Source organism: Drosophila kikkawai, chromosome 2L (assembly GCF_030179895.1).
Source record: "Drosophila kikkawai strain 14028-0561.14 chromosome 2L, DkikHiC1v2, whole genome shotgun sequence".
NCBI classification, from domain to species: Eukaryota; Metazoa; Arthropoda; class Insecta; order Diptera; family Drosophilidae; genus Drosophila; species Drosophila kikkawai.
The window spans coordinates 7965335-7984042 of NC_091728.1; the positions used below are offsets into that span (position 1 = coordinate 7965335).

The 18708-nt window shown below is 38.8% G+C and overlaps 1 protein-coding gene across 7 annotated transcripts in view; it reads right to left on the minus strand.

The window, feature by feature from the left end:
- Window positions 1-1499: 1499 nt before the first annotated feature.
- Window positions 1500-18708, minus strand: part of bru1 (bruno 1) — a 111343-nt gene continuing 94134 nt past the window's right edge. For 2 of the 7 annotated variants that reach the window (XM_017168798.3, XM_017168815.3), the window contains 7 exons: window positions 16477-16658; window positions 16107-16404; window positions 15833-16042; window positions 10354-10503; window positions 3191-3641; window positions 1839-1912; window positions 1500-1777 (listed from right to left, as the gene is read on the minus strand). In XM_017168798.3, coding sequence (XP_017024287.1) covers window positions 3373-3641; window positions 10354-10503; window positions 15833-16042; window positions 16107-16404; window positions 16477-16658 — 1109 coding nt within the window. In that variant the 3' untranslated portion in view covers window positions 1500-1777; window positions 1839-1912; window positions 3191-3372. Of the gene's footprint in view, window positions 1795-1838; window positions 1933-3190; window positions 3642-10353; window positions 10504-15832; window positions 16043-16106; window positions 16423-16476; window positions 16659-18708 lie in introns of all 7 variants that reach the window. The other 5 variants (XM_070283182.1, XM_017168806.3, XM_070283183.1 and 2 more) reach the window with 4 other exon arrangements.

Below are 18708 nucleotides of genomic sequence, written 5' to 3' on the forward strand. Positions count from 1 at the left end.
ACACCCTCTGTTTTCTGGTTGTGTCTGTGCCTCACTTAGTACCATCTCGAATTGTTTAAAAAACTAAGGATAGCTCTTAAAAACTTTACTATTTTCACCAGGCCTCAAATTTCCGATTTTCCAAGAAGATTTCCTTGAATAGTCATCAGTTGCCGTGATCAATGGGTTGCTTATCCCAAGCGAACAATCAATTTCCTACCTTACTATTGTTGCAACGCTTTTCTTTCTCAAAGATTCGCCGGCCAGAAAGAAATGCCAAAAAGTTTTTGGCTTAATCAAATGTCAAAATATTTGAATATGCCAAGACACGAAATTATTGCCGTGTAAGCGCCGACGTAGCCTTCCTCCTGTACGGTTGGCATTTGCTTGGAGAAAACTTTGCCACGCATGATTTAAATGGGAATAAATCTTGCGTTAAGACTTGACTTGGATTTTGATTATGCAACCCGCCTGAAAGGGAGTGAGTGAGTTGGAGAAACTGGGAACCGGAACGAACTTGCTGCGTCACGTAGTTGGTAAATTTGTTTACACGTCCTCCTGCTCCCCTTTCCAAGGCCTTAGAATCAGGATCTCGCCTGGCTCCAGCACCCTCGAGCTGTCGCCTCTGCCCTCTACCTCCACAATTGGCATAAAGTTTCTCATATGCAAATCGCAAGTTTAGCAAAATATTTCGTTTATTGTTGAAGTTTTCCTTTAGTTACTACAACTCTCGCTCTCTCTCTCGCAGTCGTCAACATTTTGTACGTCTTTCGTTGGTTTATTTTTTCCCCAAAGTCGCCTCTTGGCTGAAAGTTTTTCATCGCAAAGTTTTCTCTGGCTCAAGACATTTTTTGATAAATTATCCAGCGTCAGTTTGTGTAACTTATTTCCAGTAAAAATGCGTTCTTTTTTATTATTTCCGTTTTTTTTTTTATAAAAATCATGACACCTTTTATTGATTTACTTATTCTGTTTGAATGCTGCTGATGTGTGTGTGTGTTGTGTGTGTTTGGGGGTGTGTGTTGCTCATACAAACACGTTTTACTTAAAGTATACATATAATCCATTCACTTAACTGCGTTTTATCACTAGAATTACGTTTAGCATCAGCAAATACATACTTCTGCGCTTTTCCAAACTTATTTTATCGAATTGCCTACCAATTTCCATTATCGGGTAGTGAAGAAAGCTTACAATCTAGTCAGAACACACAGCCTTGCTTTGTTTCTCTAAAAAATTACACTTACGAGGCTAACTTTTATAATTACACAGTTAATTACACACAGAACATTGATTCATATCGTTGAGCTTAGGATCTAAGAAGAATGTTTTTTGTCTGCGTTGAAATTGTTTAATTTAAAGCCACATCCAGATAGTTTAAAATGCACACAGCTTCGCCCGAAAACAGAAACCCAGGATGAAAATGAAAATAATTTGGCTAAACCTCATCTCTGATTTGTCAATGCTTTTATTCAGCTACAACATAACGTTTTTAATCTGACCAGAAACCAGAAATAAAATTATATTATTTCGATCTTTTATTTATAAATTTACTTTGTTAAAAATAGCGCGCTTTACAAGCTTAAAAAACGGATTTTCTTGGCTATCGTACAACATTTTAGAATACAGATTTTTTACAGAGCGTCCGATTTAGTTTGTTGTTAAAATGTACAGTTCTTGAAAATTTGTATGCGACAGCAAATGAATAGGTGTTTTGTTTTGTTTGTTTTTTTATTCTCCAGATGCTCGATACTTAGCGCACGATATATTTACAAGTTTCCGGGACCTAAGCATACAACTGGAACGAGATGGAATCTGTTTTGTATTAAATATGTTTAATATTTAAGAATTTTACATACCTTTCAGCTGGCGGCCTGCCACAACTATCACTTGCCTCCTCCAAAATATGAAAAATAAATGGTCAACAAGGCGTCTATTGAGTAAATAGAAAAGCTGTTTCAATTAATATATAAAAGTTAATCTTAGGAAGGCAGTGTGTTTCCTCTGAAATTAAGTAAATAAGAAAACTACTAAGAAAATAAAGATAAACAAAGATTTAAACACACAGATTATGTATATTTGTTGTGCATTTGAAACAGAGAACAAAACTTTATTGAGATATGTTTTATGTAGTTCAATGAGTTGTTTACATATGTGTTGTGGATGTGTGTATTGTGAGTTTTTACATAAACAAAGTATGCTACATTATGTGCACTCATCTACTTCAAAGATGTGACACGACATAAAGCCAAAGAAACTAACTAAAACAATAAGTTTACAGGGTATAATTCGTATATGTATAAATTTATAATACCAGATTTGTGTAATTTTGCAAGTGAAAACTGAAAAAGTAAAATAAACTCCATGAATAACAAATTGTTCCTCTTTGTTTTTGATTTCATTTGGATTGTGTGTATTGTCTTTTTATGCAAAGATCTTTACAAATCGCATAATTATAATAATTAATAATAATAAGGATGTTGGTGTTTTGTGTGTGTGTTGTGTGGGTAACAGAAACATTTCTTTTTTTTTTTTCTCAGTACATATAAAAAATGTGAGTTAGTTGGGATAATTAACAAATCAGATAACTAAAAACTAATAAATGTGGGTATATATAGTATTTATAGAGAGATAATCCATTGAACAAAACGAGTAACTTGTAACTAGATCTAGGATATATATTTCATATATATATATATATTTTTATAGTAAGAACTTCATTGTGACTTGCAACATGAGAGATGAACAAATCAAACAGAGAAAGAGTGCTTATAAAATTATCAGATATATCAAAAACTTATAAACTAACACTCTGAACAGATCTTGTTTTTTTTCTTCCTTTTTATTGTTTAGTTTCGTGTGTGTGTGTCATGAATATGTATACAAAATATGTAATAAAAAAAGGCGATGGTTCAACCAACTCGTACGATAGTTTAAAAATAAGAAAACAAGTCGTAAAAGAAGGTCTTAAGGGAACTTCAACAGAAAGTTAACTAATCTACGGTCTAACTAACAAGTGTATTCTTTGTTTCTTTTTTTTTTTTTTTTTCTTTTTTTCTTTTTATGTTTTTTTTTTTTGTATTTTTTGTTGTTTGTTTTAATTCAACATATAACGTGCTAAATCATAAGTGACACTGTCTCATTTTGGCACAAATTTTGTTTCATGTCTTTAGCTTTTTTTTTTTTTTTTTTGTATTTTCAAGATACGTACAACGTTGGCATTTGCATCGGGTTACTCTCTTGCAACGCGCGCGCGCTCTACACGGCAACTCTTCATTCATTGACTACTCCATATTTCACAAATCTCAGTATTCTCTACTCGGTCTCCCCGGCAATCCGGATGACCCGTCGATCTTGGTGGGAGGGAGGCCTCCTTGGGAGTCCGCTAGCCGGCTAGTACGGCTTCGAGTCTTTAGGCTTCTTCAGCTGCACCTTCAGGCGCTTGGTGCCCACCTGGAAGCCGTTCATCGCCTTGATGGCCACCTGGGCCGCTTCTGGATTATCAAAGGACACGAAGCCAAAGCACTTGGACAGGCTCGTCTGCTTGTCAATAAACACCTTGGCCGAGATCACATTGCCGAAAGGCAGGAAGGTTGAGGCCAGATCCGTGTCGGTGAACTCCTGCGGCAGATGGTAAATGAATAAGTTGCAGCCCTCGGGTCCTGAAAAGAAGGAAAGGAAATTATTAATTTAAAAATATTAAATATATTACTAAATAATTTTAAAGCCTTAAGTTAAAAATAACTTAAGAATAAAGACTAAACTTTTAGATATTTCCCTGTAATTAGTTGGACGTGGCCTTAGTAGTTTCTCTTGTTTCTTCTAGTTCTAATGCTGCTGCTGCTGCTGCTACCTGCTGCATTACAGTCTCACCTGGCAACAGGCAATTAATTAAGCAGTGCCACCCAGTCATTTACACCCACAAAACCGCAAAACGGAGACACTGAAAGTTGAGCGGACAAAGCTACAAATTTTACGGGCGAACAGGGAGAAATCCTGGCCAGCAGCAAGCATCAGCATCTGATTGCCAAAACGGAAACGGAAATGATGCGCTCGACTAACGCGTTGCTGCCTGCAGTTACCTCTCCCACTCTCTCGCTGGGTGTGACACTTTGTTTAGCTGCACGTGCCGACAACGACTGCTGGCATCGCCTCGCCATCATTATCTTTCGCAGCATTATCATTATCACCATCGGGTTTCGCGACATTATCATCACAGTGGCGCCGCCGTCTCTTTCGCTATTCCCACTCTTTCCCTGTTACCCATCTCTGTCAGACGCACATTAACGCGGCTCACGCCTCGTGCTGCGGTTGCACTTTTCGTGCAAATTACTGTCAACGTCACTGGCAATGAGGAGTCAGCAGATGAGTAGTCAGCAGTCGGCAGTCAGCATTCAGCAATATTACAAGCCCACCAGCAGCCAGAGATACACTGAGAGAAAAGGTTGGAAAATCTCTTTTCTCGAAGTGATTCTGCTTAAGAATTTGTTATAAAATAAGGCTCATAGACTCAAGCAAAAGCTAAGGCTAAAATTAATTAATATTTGTGATTTGAACTATTATTTTAAACATATTTTTTCTTGTGTACATCAAGAATGAAAAGGGTGGGTGAGGGGATGGTAGAAAGGACACAGACAAAGCGAGAGAGCGGGCGAAAGCTGCGTACGTCAGCAGTCGCGTTTTCACTTTCGTGATGCTTTTTAATGACAGCTAAACGCTTCGAATGGCAGCTGGCATTTAGCGGTTTTCAATATTATTAAACCAAAAGACACAAACCAATCCAAAAAAGGAAACAGAAACAATGAAAGTGAAGATATTTACTAGAAAATAAGTTATAAAAATATTACTTATAATTTAAGTTAAGGCAAAAAGCGTATGCTCTCAACTTTAATTTCTGAACTGAACTTATGCTCTACAGTGTTCTGATTTTCAATTAAGATTCACAGGGACAATAATTACAATGCTTTGCCAGGACATTCACACACACACACTCATAATTTACACACACATTGTAATAGGATAGGCTTGTAGTGTTGCTCGGAGAACAGCAATGAACCCCAATTCCCATAGGCAACTCCATCATCGTTTGCCAGAAGCACTGCTATTGATCACCTTGATATATGACTGGGCTAGCACCACTTCCTCCATAGGCCCTGCAATCCCCGTAGGTTCTACCCACAGGTTCTACCCACTCCACAAGCCAACTGAGACCCCCGAGGTAAACTGACTGCTGACAGATTGCCCGACGCTGATGCGATTACAGAATGAAGCCAAATTGAATGGCGAAGAAAGCTGCTCCTCCGGAGGCATACCTCCGTCATCATCGTCCTCCTTCCCTCCTCTTCCTTTGAAACGGCCGCCGAAGGCAGTCACAAGCCGTTGATGCTGCTAGGATTTTCATATTAATTGACTCAAGGCTCGTCGTGATACTGATACTATTTGTGCCGCTGCTGGTGCTCCTGCAGCACTTGTTGCTTTGTAATTTTGAACACCTATCAATTAATTTAGGCTCCAGCGAGTGGAGAGTGAAAAAGTCCAATTAAAAATGCTTGAAGCTATTGAATTACGCGACTAACAAGCGACACGTGCGGCACAACACACCACCATATAATTAAATGAAAGAATAGATGTGAAGAAGCAAAAACGGTGGGTGTCAATACCAAGGCAACAAATTAAGGCAACAATTTGTGTGGCACTTGAAAAGGTTTTCTGGTAATAATTCAAGAAGGAAGAAAAGAAAGAAAAGTCTCATCAGCAGAAAATTAAACATTTAAAGCTCAAGTAAACCTTTAAGTATCTGTAGGATTGATAAATCTACTCTTTACTTTTATAGATTCTGGTTTACTTTTCCCCTTTTTTCAAACCTATTTACATATATTCAAAAATTTATTTGCAAAAATAAATCCATCTCTAGTCTAATCTCACTATACTTTCTATAAATTCAGTTAGCTGTCAACCGCAAAATGTTTTCCACACATTTTGGTAGCCAGAAAAATGTGTAACTTCTTGGAATCCGCAAAGGATTGCCCTTCCGCCAGAGCCTCGCACATACAAATAAACTTCCTGTTTTGTTTTTCACAACTCGCAGGGGTTCTGTTTTTTTTATGTTGCTCTACTGGAATTTTTCAGTGTGCGAAAAACGATTTCCTATATTGCATTTTCCTCTTCCGTCGACCAAAAGATGCGCCATCCGCCTTGGCATTGCCATGTCCTGTGTCCTGCCCCGTTTGCCATCGATGGCAGGATGGCAGGAGAGAGATGAATGCAGATGCACATTCCCTGCCCCTTTCGCCGTTGGGGGTTAGCGTTTTTTCTTGGCTGTCGCGCTCATCCGACCGAGCTGGGGAAAACAGGGGAAAGTCATCCGCTATTTTCCTATTCCTCTCAAGGGCACACGACCAAGGCGGAAGGAAGCCAAATGGAATCTATGGCACATAAGCTACAGTTCCAGTTCTGCCTCGACATATATCTGGTTCTATTTTATTGATTTTAATGCGACTTACTACGAAAGTTGTAGTGGAAAAAATGGGAAATAAATATTTATAGCAAGAAATATTTATTATTGAATTGGAAGTTTAAAAAAAAATTAATAGGAATTATTTAAAATAATTATTTTTCTTATTCAAAATTCAGAAGCTTTGCCGACTTGGTGTATTTTTTTTCCAAGTGTCATACGTTGCCCTTTTCCATAATCACTCGCTTGCAAGCGGATTGCAACTCGTCGGCTCCGCATTCACAATTGCGCCCACTCCCCGGAGCATAAGTCGCAAATCTTTCGACTTCCTCCGCTGTCTCTGGACTCCCGGCAGTATCTCCTCACAGTAGCAGTAATTCTCCTCCTCCGCCTCATCCTTTCTGCAGCCACACACACACACATATTTGGTTATTTTATATTCCAACTTCCGGCTTATGCACATGACTTTAATCCGGCTGCACAGCCGGAAGGAGAAGCGACCGCTGCCGCCTTAGGGTCACCCAACCGATTCTGAAAGCGGGGAATTCCCCGGATCGTCTGTCACTGTCATATTTGCCCGCCTTCCTTCCGTCCGTCCCTTTCTTTGGTCGGAGGATGGTTCCTCTTGTGCTCCTACAGCTCCTTTAAAGCGTTATATTTACTGCAGATACTAGTTCTAGGGCCGCTTCTCATTTATTTCTTATTTTTCCCGAGATTTTTGTCATATTATTATATTTATTTTTATTTTGCTCTGCTTTTGCTTCTATTTCCTGCTTAATTTCGTGCCTGTCGTCTGGTCCTGTCTACATGCTTATAAGTTGTTTCCTGCTCTCACCCGCCTTTATGGCTCTGCTTCGTATCCCCCACTATCCTCTTTTCTATCTCCGAGATGTTGTGCGGCTTGTCGTCATTTGATAAATTTCACATGTTGAGAATTTATCAGCCCTACAGTGGCATTGTGTTGCTGCAGTTTTTTGCAGCCCTTTCTTCCTACACAGATTGCATAAATCCGGAATTTTTAGGATTGTCTCTAGATTTTTTTTCCCTTTTCGAAATGAGAGTTCGATGGGATTTTCGCATCAAGGAAAGTTAGAAGAGGAAAGAGAAAAGGCAAGAGGAAACCCAGTTAAGCTTTTACAGAACTGGATAATAGGCTTGATGTTCATTAAAGTTAAAGTAAATCAAATATTGAGAATAAAATTCGTATAAGAATGGAATTAAATTAGTTTGAAATAGTTAAAACTTTAGAAAATATATAAAATATATCATTATAAAATTTATATAAAACTCCAAAGGTTTTAAACGCCACCCAATCACAGTCAATTATCCATTACCGACCTCCCCCTCTGCGTGTCGTAATCTTTCCTTATCTCATCCCAATAATTACATAGAGCTTAGCTTTTCCCTCCCGTCTTTTCTCAGCTTTTCTTCGGGTCAACTTCCATTTGAGCAAGTCTAAATCATCTATGATAGTTTTTCACAATCCACCCAAGCGAGGCGAAACATGGCAGCTCACATTTCGCATTTCGGCTAGCAAGAGCAATTTGTTGTGCTTCCACCCAGACACAGTACCCCCCGCAATCCTGGGAACCTAGATCAGGCTTGCCCCGCCTCCTCGATAGTTGTTGGTTGTTGCAGTTGGTCAGGAGGGGATTTTCGGCGACGTCATGAGTCAGCAGAGCAAACAAGGAGTCGCACAAAAGGATAACGAAGCCAGTAGATGTGAAGACGAAGGGCGAGCTGGAGCGAGTCACTCAACTGCAAAAATATATCTCACTATATGGTGTGCATAAAATGCAGAGAGAGAAATATTAAAGACTAATTTAGATATATTTATTTTAAATATCTTTGTATTTAAGTACAATATTTTTAAGATTTTAATGCATAAATGCTGAATCTTTACAAACACTTCAAAACTCTGGCTACACTTTTTTCCCTGTGCACATACTCACATCCACTCAAAGGATGTTTGCTTATGTAACCGGAAATATAGCAAAAAGTGCAATGCCAAAACATTTTCCGTTGCATTTTCACCCCCCTTTTCCCATCGTTTTTTTCTTCCTCCTCCACCCCCAAAAACATTTCGAATATCTCCTGCTGCAACTTTAATGTTATGTGTGCCAAAGTACACGAACATATAGGGAGAAATGCTCAGTTGCCATATTTCCCGATATCGACAGCGACGTCTGACTAATGGAATTGTGTGTCAAGTGTGTGTAATATTTACACTGTGTCGGGAGCTGATAAAAATTTAAGCCCCCCACCAAAATGCTCCTCATAAATTCTCCTTAGCAAGTGCTAGATGTGGAGCTGGGGGAGCATGGAGTGCTTGGAAGACAGGAGTGAAATGTACAGGATGATTGATCTTATTGATTTTTGCTACATCTCCACCGGGAATTTGCTTCTTGGCTTGTGCTTATGGCATTGAAGGATTTGTGTCAGCAGAGGACATTCGATTGCGGATTAGAGGGGCACACATCCTGGCAAAAGGAGATTGAAATTCTTGAGGGATTTTGATTTGTTGAGGCTTGTTGGGGGTGTAAGATCTGCTTAAATCATATTTCTAGAGTTATGAAAATGTCCAACTGACGTTCTCTCTCTGCTCTGCTCTCATTTCTCATCCCAGCAACTGCATAACATTTGATAGATGATTTTTCATATAAAATAAAAGGCCGCAGGATAATATTAAAAGCAACGAGTACAATTGCAGAACTAAAACTAAGTAGATTAGACAGGCATCCACACAAAATGTCCATGACAAGTGGGATTCGGAAAAGTTGCGCGAAAGGCGGGGCTGGGAAATGGGAGGACATAATGCGGGAGCAACGAACAGAGTAAACTGGGTGGGAGACAACAAAAAAAGGACGAAAAAATAACCGTATCACCAACGAACGAGTGACGCTGACAGCAATGAGCGGGTTAATGCATGTGATGTTGCATCAGCAGCAGAAACAAATACAATTGCAGATGTGGCAGTAAGTAAGGGTACTATCAAAGGTTGAGATACACAAAAGTATAAAATATCAGAATTATATATATTTTAAAAATTTAAAAGGTTCACTCTTTTGTTTTCAACAGGTTAAAAAATTAAACAAATTTATAAAAACAATTGAATAAGTAAATCAATCACATTAATGTCATAAAATGTGAATTATATCCTGTTTTCTTATGTTTCTTCTTTTTAATATTTATTTAAACGTTATACCAATTAAACCTCTATAGCTTAGGGTATTCAAAAGGCCATCTTTATGCAATGGTTTAGAGAATAGCGGCAAGGATAAAGCACAGAGCAAACGATTTGGTATTGGAGTGACACAACCGCAGCAGCATTCATTCGGGCATTTTGCTGCATTTATCAAAATGTCAGGCATTTAGACATTTCTATTCCTACCGTGTGCGTGTAGTTACATTTTCCCCCGCCATTGCGCTTTTCAAAAACCTTTCTGATTGCCCCCGCAAATGCTTATGTAACGCGAAAAAATTCTGGAATACATTTGTAACACCAAATTTTAATTAAAACTGAAAATTTTAGTTTCTTTTTATACTTTTCTACTACCTTAATTATTTTTAAAATTACGTATACGACTGGTTGACATTTTTAATGAAGTAAAAAATATATTATAATGGAATTTAAAGCTTCTTTAATTAAAAAGAAAAACCATTAATTAATTATTGATCTTTTATTTATTTAAACTTTTTTATCAGCTCAATTATCTGTCAAATTACGTATACGACCTGTAGACATTGCCTTTTAAATGTCCGCCGATAATTACATATTATGATAAAAGTAAAAGCTTTTAAAATAATATACATTATACTACTTTAAATATTAAACTTTGTCAGGTCTGATTTTTACTTAAAACGTATAATCTTAAGTTTTAAAAATATTTTTTAAGTGTATTTTTATTATGGTTACTCACCTTCAATCTGCTTGCCCGCAGCTGCGGCAGCCGCGGCACTAAGGGCAACGCTGGCCAGCGGTGAGGTGGACAATGCACTGGCGCTGCCGAATTGCGGCAAACCAGCGGCCGTTGACATATATGCCGATGCCAATGGATTCGGATCAGACCCTATATAGATGCCAGAGAGTGAGGGAGATAAAAGAGGGGATAGTTAGTAATGTAAATTACATATTTTACGTCTGGTAAAATTATATAAAAGAAAAAATTTTTCCAGGAAAAGATAAAGAAGAGAATAATGTCAAATTAGGTAAAAAATAAATTATATTTAGGTTAGGTTAGCCTAATTACAATAAATTCAGAGAGAAAAAATATTTTGGAAAAATCTGAAACTCAAATATTTTCTAGTTTTTTTGTCAATTTATTCCACCATTATTTCCCCCAAACCATGCAACTATCCCACAATGATTGTACCTCCTCCTATTTCACTGTATAATTATTATTTAGTTGGTTTCGTTTCGTATCGTCAGACGTAATTAATCATCGAATTTTGTGCACTGCGACGTGGGGCGACATTTGATTATTTTGCCAAGCTCACAGAAACAACAACAACAAAAGCAGCTACAGTGGCGGCGAATCTAAAATTAATTTGTCTCTGTAGAAATATCTGTATGTGTGTGTGTGTGTTGGTTGTGTTCTGGTTTCGGGTTTTGTGTAATTTGACGCCTGTTGTTTGTTATTTAGTTGTTTTGCGTGTTTCGCCATTGGCCGTCATGCAATGCAATTTTGTGGTTAGCAATCCGGCCCCTGACCGCCACTTTGGCAGCCCCTCCTCCCTCCTCCCATCCCTTTTGTCGTCCATGATCGCCGTTATTAATGAGTTTTGCAAACCTTTGTGTGTATGCGAGTGTGTGTAGTGTGTACGAAATTACAGAAAATGTGATAGAAGCGATAGCTAGACTCCCCTTGGTTTCAATAAGCAAAATTAAGCTAATAAAAATATATCGCAGAATTCCTACTTGGGAATTTTAACACAAATTATACCCAAGTTTAATTTCACCGACAAATTATTATTTCTGTGAAGTACAACATTTTAGATTACTCCAATTTAGTTTATGAACATTAATTCAGCTCGTTAGGCTGTCAAAAAAATCACCATTTCAACAGACAATGTCTCGAAAACTTTACCTTATTTAACAGAATGAAAAATATATATGAAAAATTCTAAATAAAATTCATGTGTAAATATGACAGAAGCGTGTAGGCGAAAACTTTTGCACATATTTGCATCGAAAATTTGTTTTAATTGTTGTTCAAAGTTTTTGCAAAGAAAGACAGCAAGAAGTCAGCAAGTGGAAAGAGTGGAACGAGTGGGCCAATTCTGCAATACACACACTCATCAGGCTGCTAGAAACAAGACCCGGCTAACTAAGTTGGCCAATAATAATCCACATGAGTGCACCGGCCAGTAAAAACAGCAAACAATGGCAAATTGAAGAAAGAAGAAAGTCGAAAACATTGCCTAAAACTATTTCTGGTCCGGATGCTGTCTGTTTTTTGTATCTGCTACAAGTTTTTAGTTTACAGTTGAAAATTTGTTCGTCGAGTTCAAGTACAAAATTTTACAATTTCCCTTCTACTTCTCTTCCTCCTCCTCCGTCTTATTTGCCATTTGCAGGCAAAAGACTTTTTCTTCCCACTTTGTGTTATTGTTGCTTTTGTTGATTTTGAAGTGCAAAAAGCGAAAAAGTGTATAAACAAAAGTAATGGAGAGCTGGCCAGAAAAGGAAAACAAAATGAGATGAAAGGAATGGCTAAACAAAAAAGGAACGAGTTGAAAACGTGTTGAAACCCTAAATCAGTTTGAGGAGCGCCTTGTGAAGGCGGAGGAGAAGCTGAGAAGAAGGGGGCGTGGCCCGAGGTTGGTAATATAAACTACATAGTTTACTGCACTTGAACAAAACTTTGATTAAGATTTTCGTTTGTTGCTCTTGGCTGGCCTGGAGATCCTAGAAGAGTCTTTGGCTTTTTGTTTTCGGTTGCTACTTACAGCTCTAAGAAAATATAAATAAAAAAAAGGTTGAAAACTTTTTGAATTGGATGCACTTGAGCTTCGGTGAAGAGTGTTTGCGGAATATCACAAGATAGAGGCTAATCTGGTTAAAAGAAAAATCACTATTGTAGATGATTTTCATATTTCAGATTTATTATTTAATTAGGAAATCTCTCCCTTGCAATCATCATTCCCCCTTTTCTTCAATATGCTAATTGCTTCCTCTTCATTTTTTCCATCTGCTTCAAGTCTAATCTAAAACGAATTCCCAGCATTACATCCACATCCTGCTATTGTTATCCTCTCGCCAATTTGTTCATATCTCCTGCATTGTTCCTAGCCCTAGTCTCCCTGCAATTAGTTTTTTTCTTTCATTTCCCACTGCTGCTCCTGACTGCCTTTTCTCATACTTTCAATACGTTTTCCATAAACAATTTTCGGGGGAGCGAAGAACAAACAAAGCGGGACCAAAGTCGAGAGCTCAATTTGTTTGTCCATTTTATTTGTGGCAGGCAAAAGCCAAAAACAACACCAACAAGGGCAAAAAGTTTTGTTACTCGTGGCAACTTGAAAAGCGATTTTGTAGTTTAGTTTATGTATCCGAGAGAGCTAAGCAAAGAAAAAAAAAGGAATACCAAACGGGAAGTTGTTTTCCTCTCTATGGAAACTGTGAAGAAAATTGGAGGGGGAAAATTGAGGAAGAAGGCTACAGGATATAAACTCGACTGTCATTACACTCAACTTTTTATAAACGGTTGTTACAGGAACTTCAAGATATATATATTTATAGGAATTTATCAATTTTTTGGTATTATAATTAAGCAGTCACATTTTCTCTTTCCAAAATCCAGGAAATCCCATATACCCTTACACCCCTGGATACGAAAAAAGAAAGGGAGAAACTACCCAGAGATAGGCGCAACCTTGCTGTCCTCGCTGTCAGCTGCACTTTGAACTGAATTTCTTTTTCAATTCAGAGCAAAAGGAAACAGCAAACAGAGGACATCTCCTTGGAGTCCGAATTGCCGGACTCCATCTGCTCCCTCTCCCAGGGCAAGGAATTTTTAATATTTCATTAAATGAAGTGCCCGGAAATCGTTCAAGTGGCACACGATGAGCACGCACAAGTGCACAAGGGCCAAAACTCACGAAAATCCCCACAAGATAAGCTCGGACCGAAAGAGAAAGCCATGTAGAGGAGGAGGTGGATGAGAAGGATGGAGACACTGGAAAAATCCGCTTAATTTTTGGCATTTTTCTGGTTAAGTCAGCCGCAGATTTTTCGACTTACTTGGCCTTGGCTTTTCTTCGCCTACTTCTCGGTAAGATTCTCTTGAAATGAACTTGCTAAGAAAATATTTAAGTAGAGTCAAGTGCAGGAAAAGGGGGGAAACAAGTGCGGTCAGCAATGTTCACAGATAGGCAATGACATTTCCTTTGGGCATGTTTTCTTATTTTTTTCACAAGTATTTTCCTTGTGTTTTCTGTCTTGGCCAAGTTTAAGTGGAATTTCTTAGCTGCTTTTGATTTCTTAGAAAAAAAAAGAGGAACAAGGGATTTATTATTTTAGCATCCAAGACAGAATTTTCAGATTAAGATTAAGTTGTTATATTATTCCTTGAATTAAAAAAAACTACAAAATAATGTAAAAGTAATATACCCACTTTTAGGTTTATTTTAGGTATTTATTTTCATTAATCATAATTGAAATTATTTTATTCGCGCTTCCCTTTCAACTTCCAACTGAGAAATAAAAACCGTGAAATGAACAGAAAACATTGCCGTTTCCTTGCAACTTAAAAGTCAATGGAACCATCAAAAAGGGAGTGAGAAGATCCCTTTTTCGTCCTCGTTCTATAATATCCCCCTATATAACCTCTGGTGGAACCCCTACTACTTCTCCAGAGACTGCCTGGTGCTGCTGCAATAAGTTCCATGTTGTTAATTTCGCAAGAGAGTGTAACTTGTAATTTTGTATGTTGTACGGTATCCTCTTCTCCGGAGAATGACTCCCTTTTCCTGTTCAGTCCCCTCTCCTTTCCATCGCCAGCTTTACGGCCATCAACTCTCTCCGGGCTGGTGACGTAAAGCGAGCGACGTAAAACAAGCGCGTTACGGTGCACGTGAACGTTACGTCGAATGCTTCGTTGACTTTAACTATCAAACTTAATAACACACACACACATTTCTTTATGAGGAAATGTGAACGCACAGCAGGTGAAAGGAAATGTAACTTTCACTACAAACTCAAGGTTACTTTAAAATTTACGGAATTTGAAATGTAATATTTGTTTATTAATATAAAAAATAAAATAAGTGTATAAAAGTATAAATATTCCTTTCAAAAATATCACTGTCATATATTTCTCACCTTTTTTCTTGGCCGCAGGCTTCTTTCTCAAGAGGCCTGCTTTCAATCCAAAATTATTTACATAAATTACGGTAAGCATTGTTCAAATATAGAATGTACAACAAAATGCTGGTTAGTATATTTGCCGAAAAGGATAAATTTGTTCAGTTAATTAGAATAGAACGGCGGCGCTGACGTCAATCCCTTTATCCCCCAACGTTGAAGAGGAAATTCTTATTTGGCTATTTTAAGTCGATTTCCTTCGAGTTTCCTCCCCAATGAAGATTGACAAGGCCATGATTGTAATTTGTTTCGAAAAACAGTGGGCAGTGGCAGAAGGGAGGGTGGTTTTTTGTTGGTGGGATAAGCAGGAGGAGCAGGAGCGTCCACTAAATTAAGCTAATTGGGCACTTTGAATGTCAGATGATGACACATTTGTTGGCAACGTAGAAGCCGAAACGAGAATAGCAAAGCAATTTCGGTGAAGGTTATTGGAGTGGAAAGTTTTCATCAATTATAGATGAACGAAATTACGAAAGTAAAATTATATTAATGTGGAGGATATCCATTTTCAAGGAGAGTTTATTTAATTTTAATTAAAAGTTAAACTTTTACTTCTAATTACATTAATGCAATAAATAAATTGAAGCTTTTCAAGTTCAGGAAACTAATTTTCAGTCTTTTAAAAAATATTTTCTCACCGTCAAATTGTTTTCTTACTGCCCCAATAACCATTTGCCACTCATTAAAGGCCATTACCAGGACAACAACCAACATGTTTGAGTGCCCGCAAGATAATTACAAATCGATAAAGGAAAAACTAAGAAAACCAAAACGAAAAAAAACCGAGAAAACTGTGGAAGAAGGAAAGCCAACAGCAACAGGCGGCTGGCTACGAAACCAAGAGTGGGTGGAACCATCTCCCCTCCTGTGACGCACAAGGACGAGACTACTTCAATACGGAAATGGGGAGAAATTAGATAATTAGCTGAGGCAAAACTTATGGCTAGGATAAGACGGTAGCAGCACACATCCCATGTTGAATTATTAACTAAGAGGTCCTATTTTTCCCCGTAAACTAAAGGCGGATTACTTACAAAGCAATGCGGCGGTGTTTGTTAGCTGAGCACTGCCCGGAGATGTGGCAGCGGCTGCTGCGGCGGCGGCGTTTGTGAGACTTGGCTGCGTCATTGCAGCGATGGCGGCCAGATTTTGAACGGTCATCGGAGTTAGTAGCCCGGCGGCAGCCGCGGCACTTGTATCCGTGGCCGAGCTGCTCTGCTGGGCGGCTCCTAGACCAGTAAGGGCTTTAAATGGAAAATAATAAATAATATAAAACTCAAAAAATATAATAAATTCCATTCCCCTTACCTTGCAGCAACTGTTGCTGCAGTCCCACGGCCTGCAATTGCTGCAAAAGTTGAATGGATGCCGGGGTAATGGCATCCGCGCCCAAGACTGGTGAAGCCTGCTGCGGGGGATTGGGCAGAATCGGTGTGGAAACGGTGGTGGCGGTTTGGCCCAACGGTATGTTAATATTGCTGGCCAGATTCCACAGATTGGCCTGAATCTGCTGGATCTTCTTTTGCTCCTTCTCCTTCTGGGTGTCGGCAAACTTGACAACCAGCGGCGACGTGCAGCCCTCCATGATCTTGTTCTGGCTGAGAGTCTGCAGGGATGAGGTAATCTTTGAATACATTTTTTTTCATTATGGGAATTCTGTGCTCCACCGAGTACTCACCACTTTAATGGCCGAAATAGCAGCGTGCTTTGTGGCAAATGTGACGAAGGCACAGCCCTTGCTCTGGCCGTTCTGATCCCGGAGAACGGTGCACTCCTCGATGGCTCCGTGGACTTCAAAAAGCTTACGAACGTCGTTCTCGTTCAGCTTCTTGTTTAGCATTCCCACAAAGAGTTTGCGTTCTGTAAGAAAAGGGAAGATAATGCGTTAGTAATATTTATTGTGTATATAATTTAAGATTAATTATTAAATCTACTTTTGGCTAGCCAAGTCTCCAATAGACTAAGACTCATCTGAGCTTAGCTGGAGACCTTGGCCTTGGTAAGTTAATCGCTGCGTGAAAAAGTTGGCGGAAGCCTCGACCGACCACATCGTCGAGTGTAATCCAATAGCCGCCCCTGGGTTTTGGCATTGAAAAGTGCCAGCCACACTCAAGTGGGTTAGGGCCAGGTTGAAACTGGTCCGGTCTGGCCGGAGCTCTGTGCTCAGCCAGGCTTAGTTAATTCCAGCATTTGCCAATGCTCAATTAATTTTACATAAATTAAAGCTCTCTCGCACCCTGGGATAGCAGTCCGCTCGGCGGTGGACTCTCGATAACTAATTGGCAGGCATTTAACATTTCGCCAAATATTTGCACTTTCCATAGAAAAGGGCTCCAAGTTTCGGGGGTGGAGGGAAAATGGGCAACTAATTTATTTGCACAAGCACGCAAAATGCGCACTGCACAAATTAATTGTTATCGAATGTGCAATTGGCTGAGGATGCGATGTGGTTGTTGTTTTGTGCGGGCGAATCGGGGATCGGTCTGGCTCGGTCGGTTGGGTTTTCTATCTTTTAACTAACCAAATTGCGAATCAATTGGCTTAAATGCATTTAAAGTGCTGGCGATTATTTAAAGCGGATTACAATTTCAGCAACTGGACAAAAATAATAAATAGAGCGAATTTTATTTAAATTTTTGCAAGCTTTTTAACGTTTTAGTTTCAGTTTAAAGATGGTAATACATAAGACTGGTTTTAAATAAATTTAAATAATTCTATTTAAAGCCTAATTTCAATGATTATTGTAAAAATATTTATCAAATCACTCGCAGCATTTCAAGTTTTAAGCTAAACCTATTTCCCTTGATTAAAATTAACTGTTTACAAGTTTAGTGAACCTTATTAACTCTCGGAATTAATAACAAAATCAATATTTGCCTATAAAACTCAACCAAGTACAACCCACAGGAACCAAATTAGTTTTTGCAAATTTTGAACTTCGGTGGTTCCAAAAATTGCTTTGTTATAAATTATTATTTTATCGCTTCAATAAACGGAAAATTTTTACTGAATGCCAATTATGTTTTATAGCCGGCAATTTGCTGGTGAAAATTTATGAAACGCCCACCAACATAGCCACTGCCACAGGACCACACACCACCCCCCGTTGGAAATCTGTTTTTGGAAATCAATTAAAATTATAATTAAGCTGCTTATGGGGTAGAAATTGATTTTTAGTAGCCATTCTGGTCATTGACTTTGCAAATTTCACAGCTCATGCGGAGTATTTAAAATTATTATTATTATTATTATTATTATTAATATTCAGGGAAGTGGGAGTGTCGCTCTTCTCGATGGTCGGTTGTAACCACAAGAAGTGTGGAAATTCAGCTTAATGGCAGTGAATTCTAATGCTTGGGGTTTTTTTCCCCCCATTTCGTTTCTGCCACTTGCCACATTTCGAGGCATCAACGCGTGCTGCAATGCGGCTTTAGCCCACTTCCCACTTACTCGTTGGGGAATACCCGCCGTCTCTCTGTCTCCGCTCTTTGCAATTCAATTGCCATTCCGGTGCTGATGCTGCATCGTCATTATCATCATCATCCCAGAAACCTTATCAAATGCAAAACCCACACAATAATGATGGAGCAGTAGCAGCAGGAGGGGTGGAGGAGGAGCTGGATCAGCTCTGGAGAACCATTATTATTATTATGATTATCGCAAACGGCAAGTGCAACTGCAGCAGCGACAGCGACTAACTGCACTTGAGCTATATTATCATAATCCTAGCAGAAATTGCGCACAGTCAGCAGTAGCAGCAGCAGCAGCAGCAGCAGCAGTAGCAGTAGCAGCAGCAGCCGCACTATTGCCAGCAGAAGAGGAATTTTAAAATTCATTGAATTCGATGGTGGCGGAATGCCAATACTCAACAAAACCCATCCCAAAACTCACACTCAACCCCACAGCAATT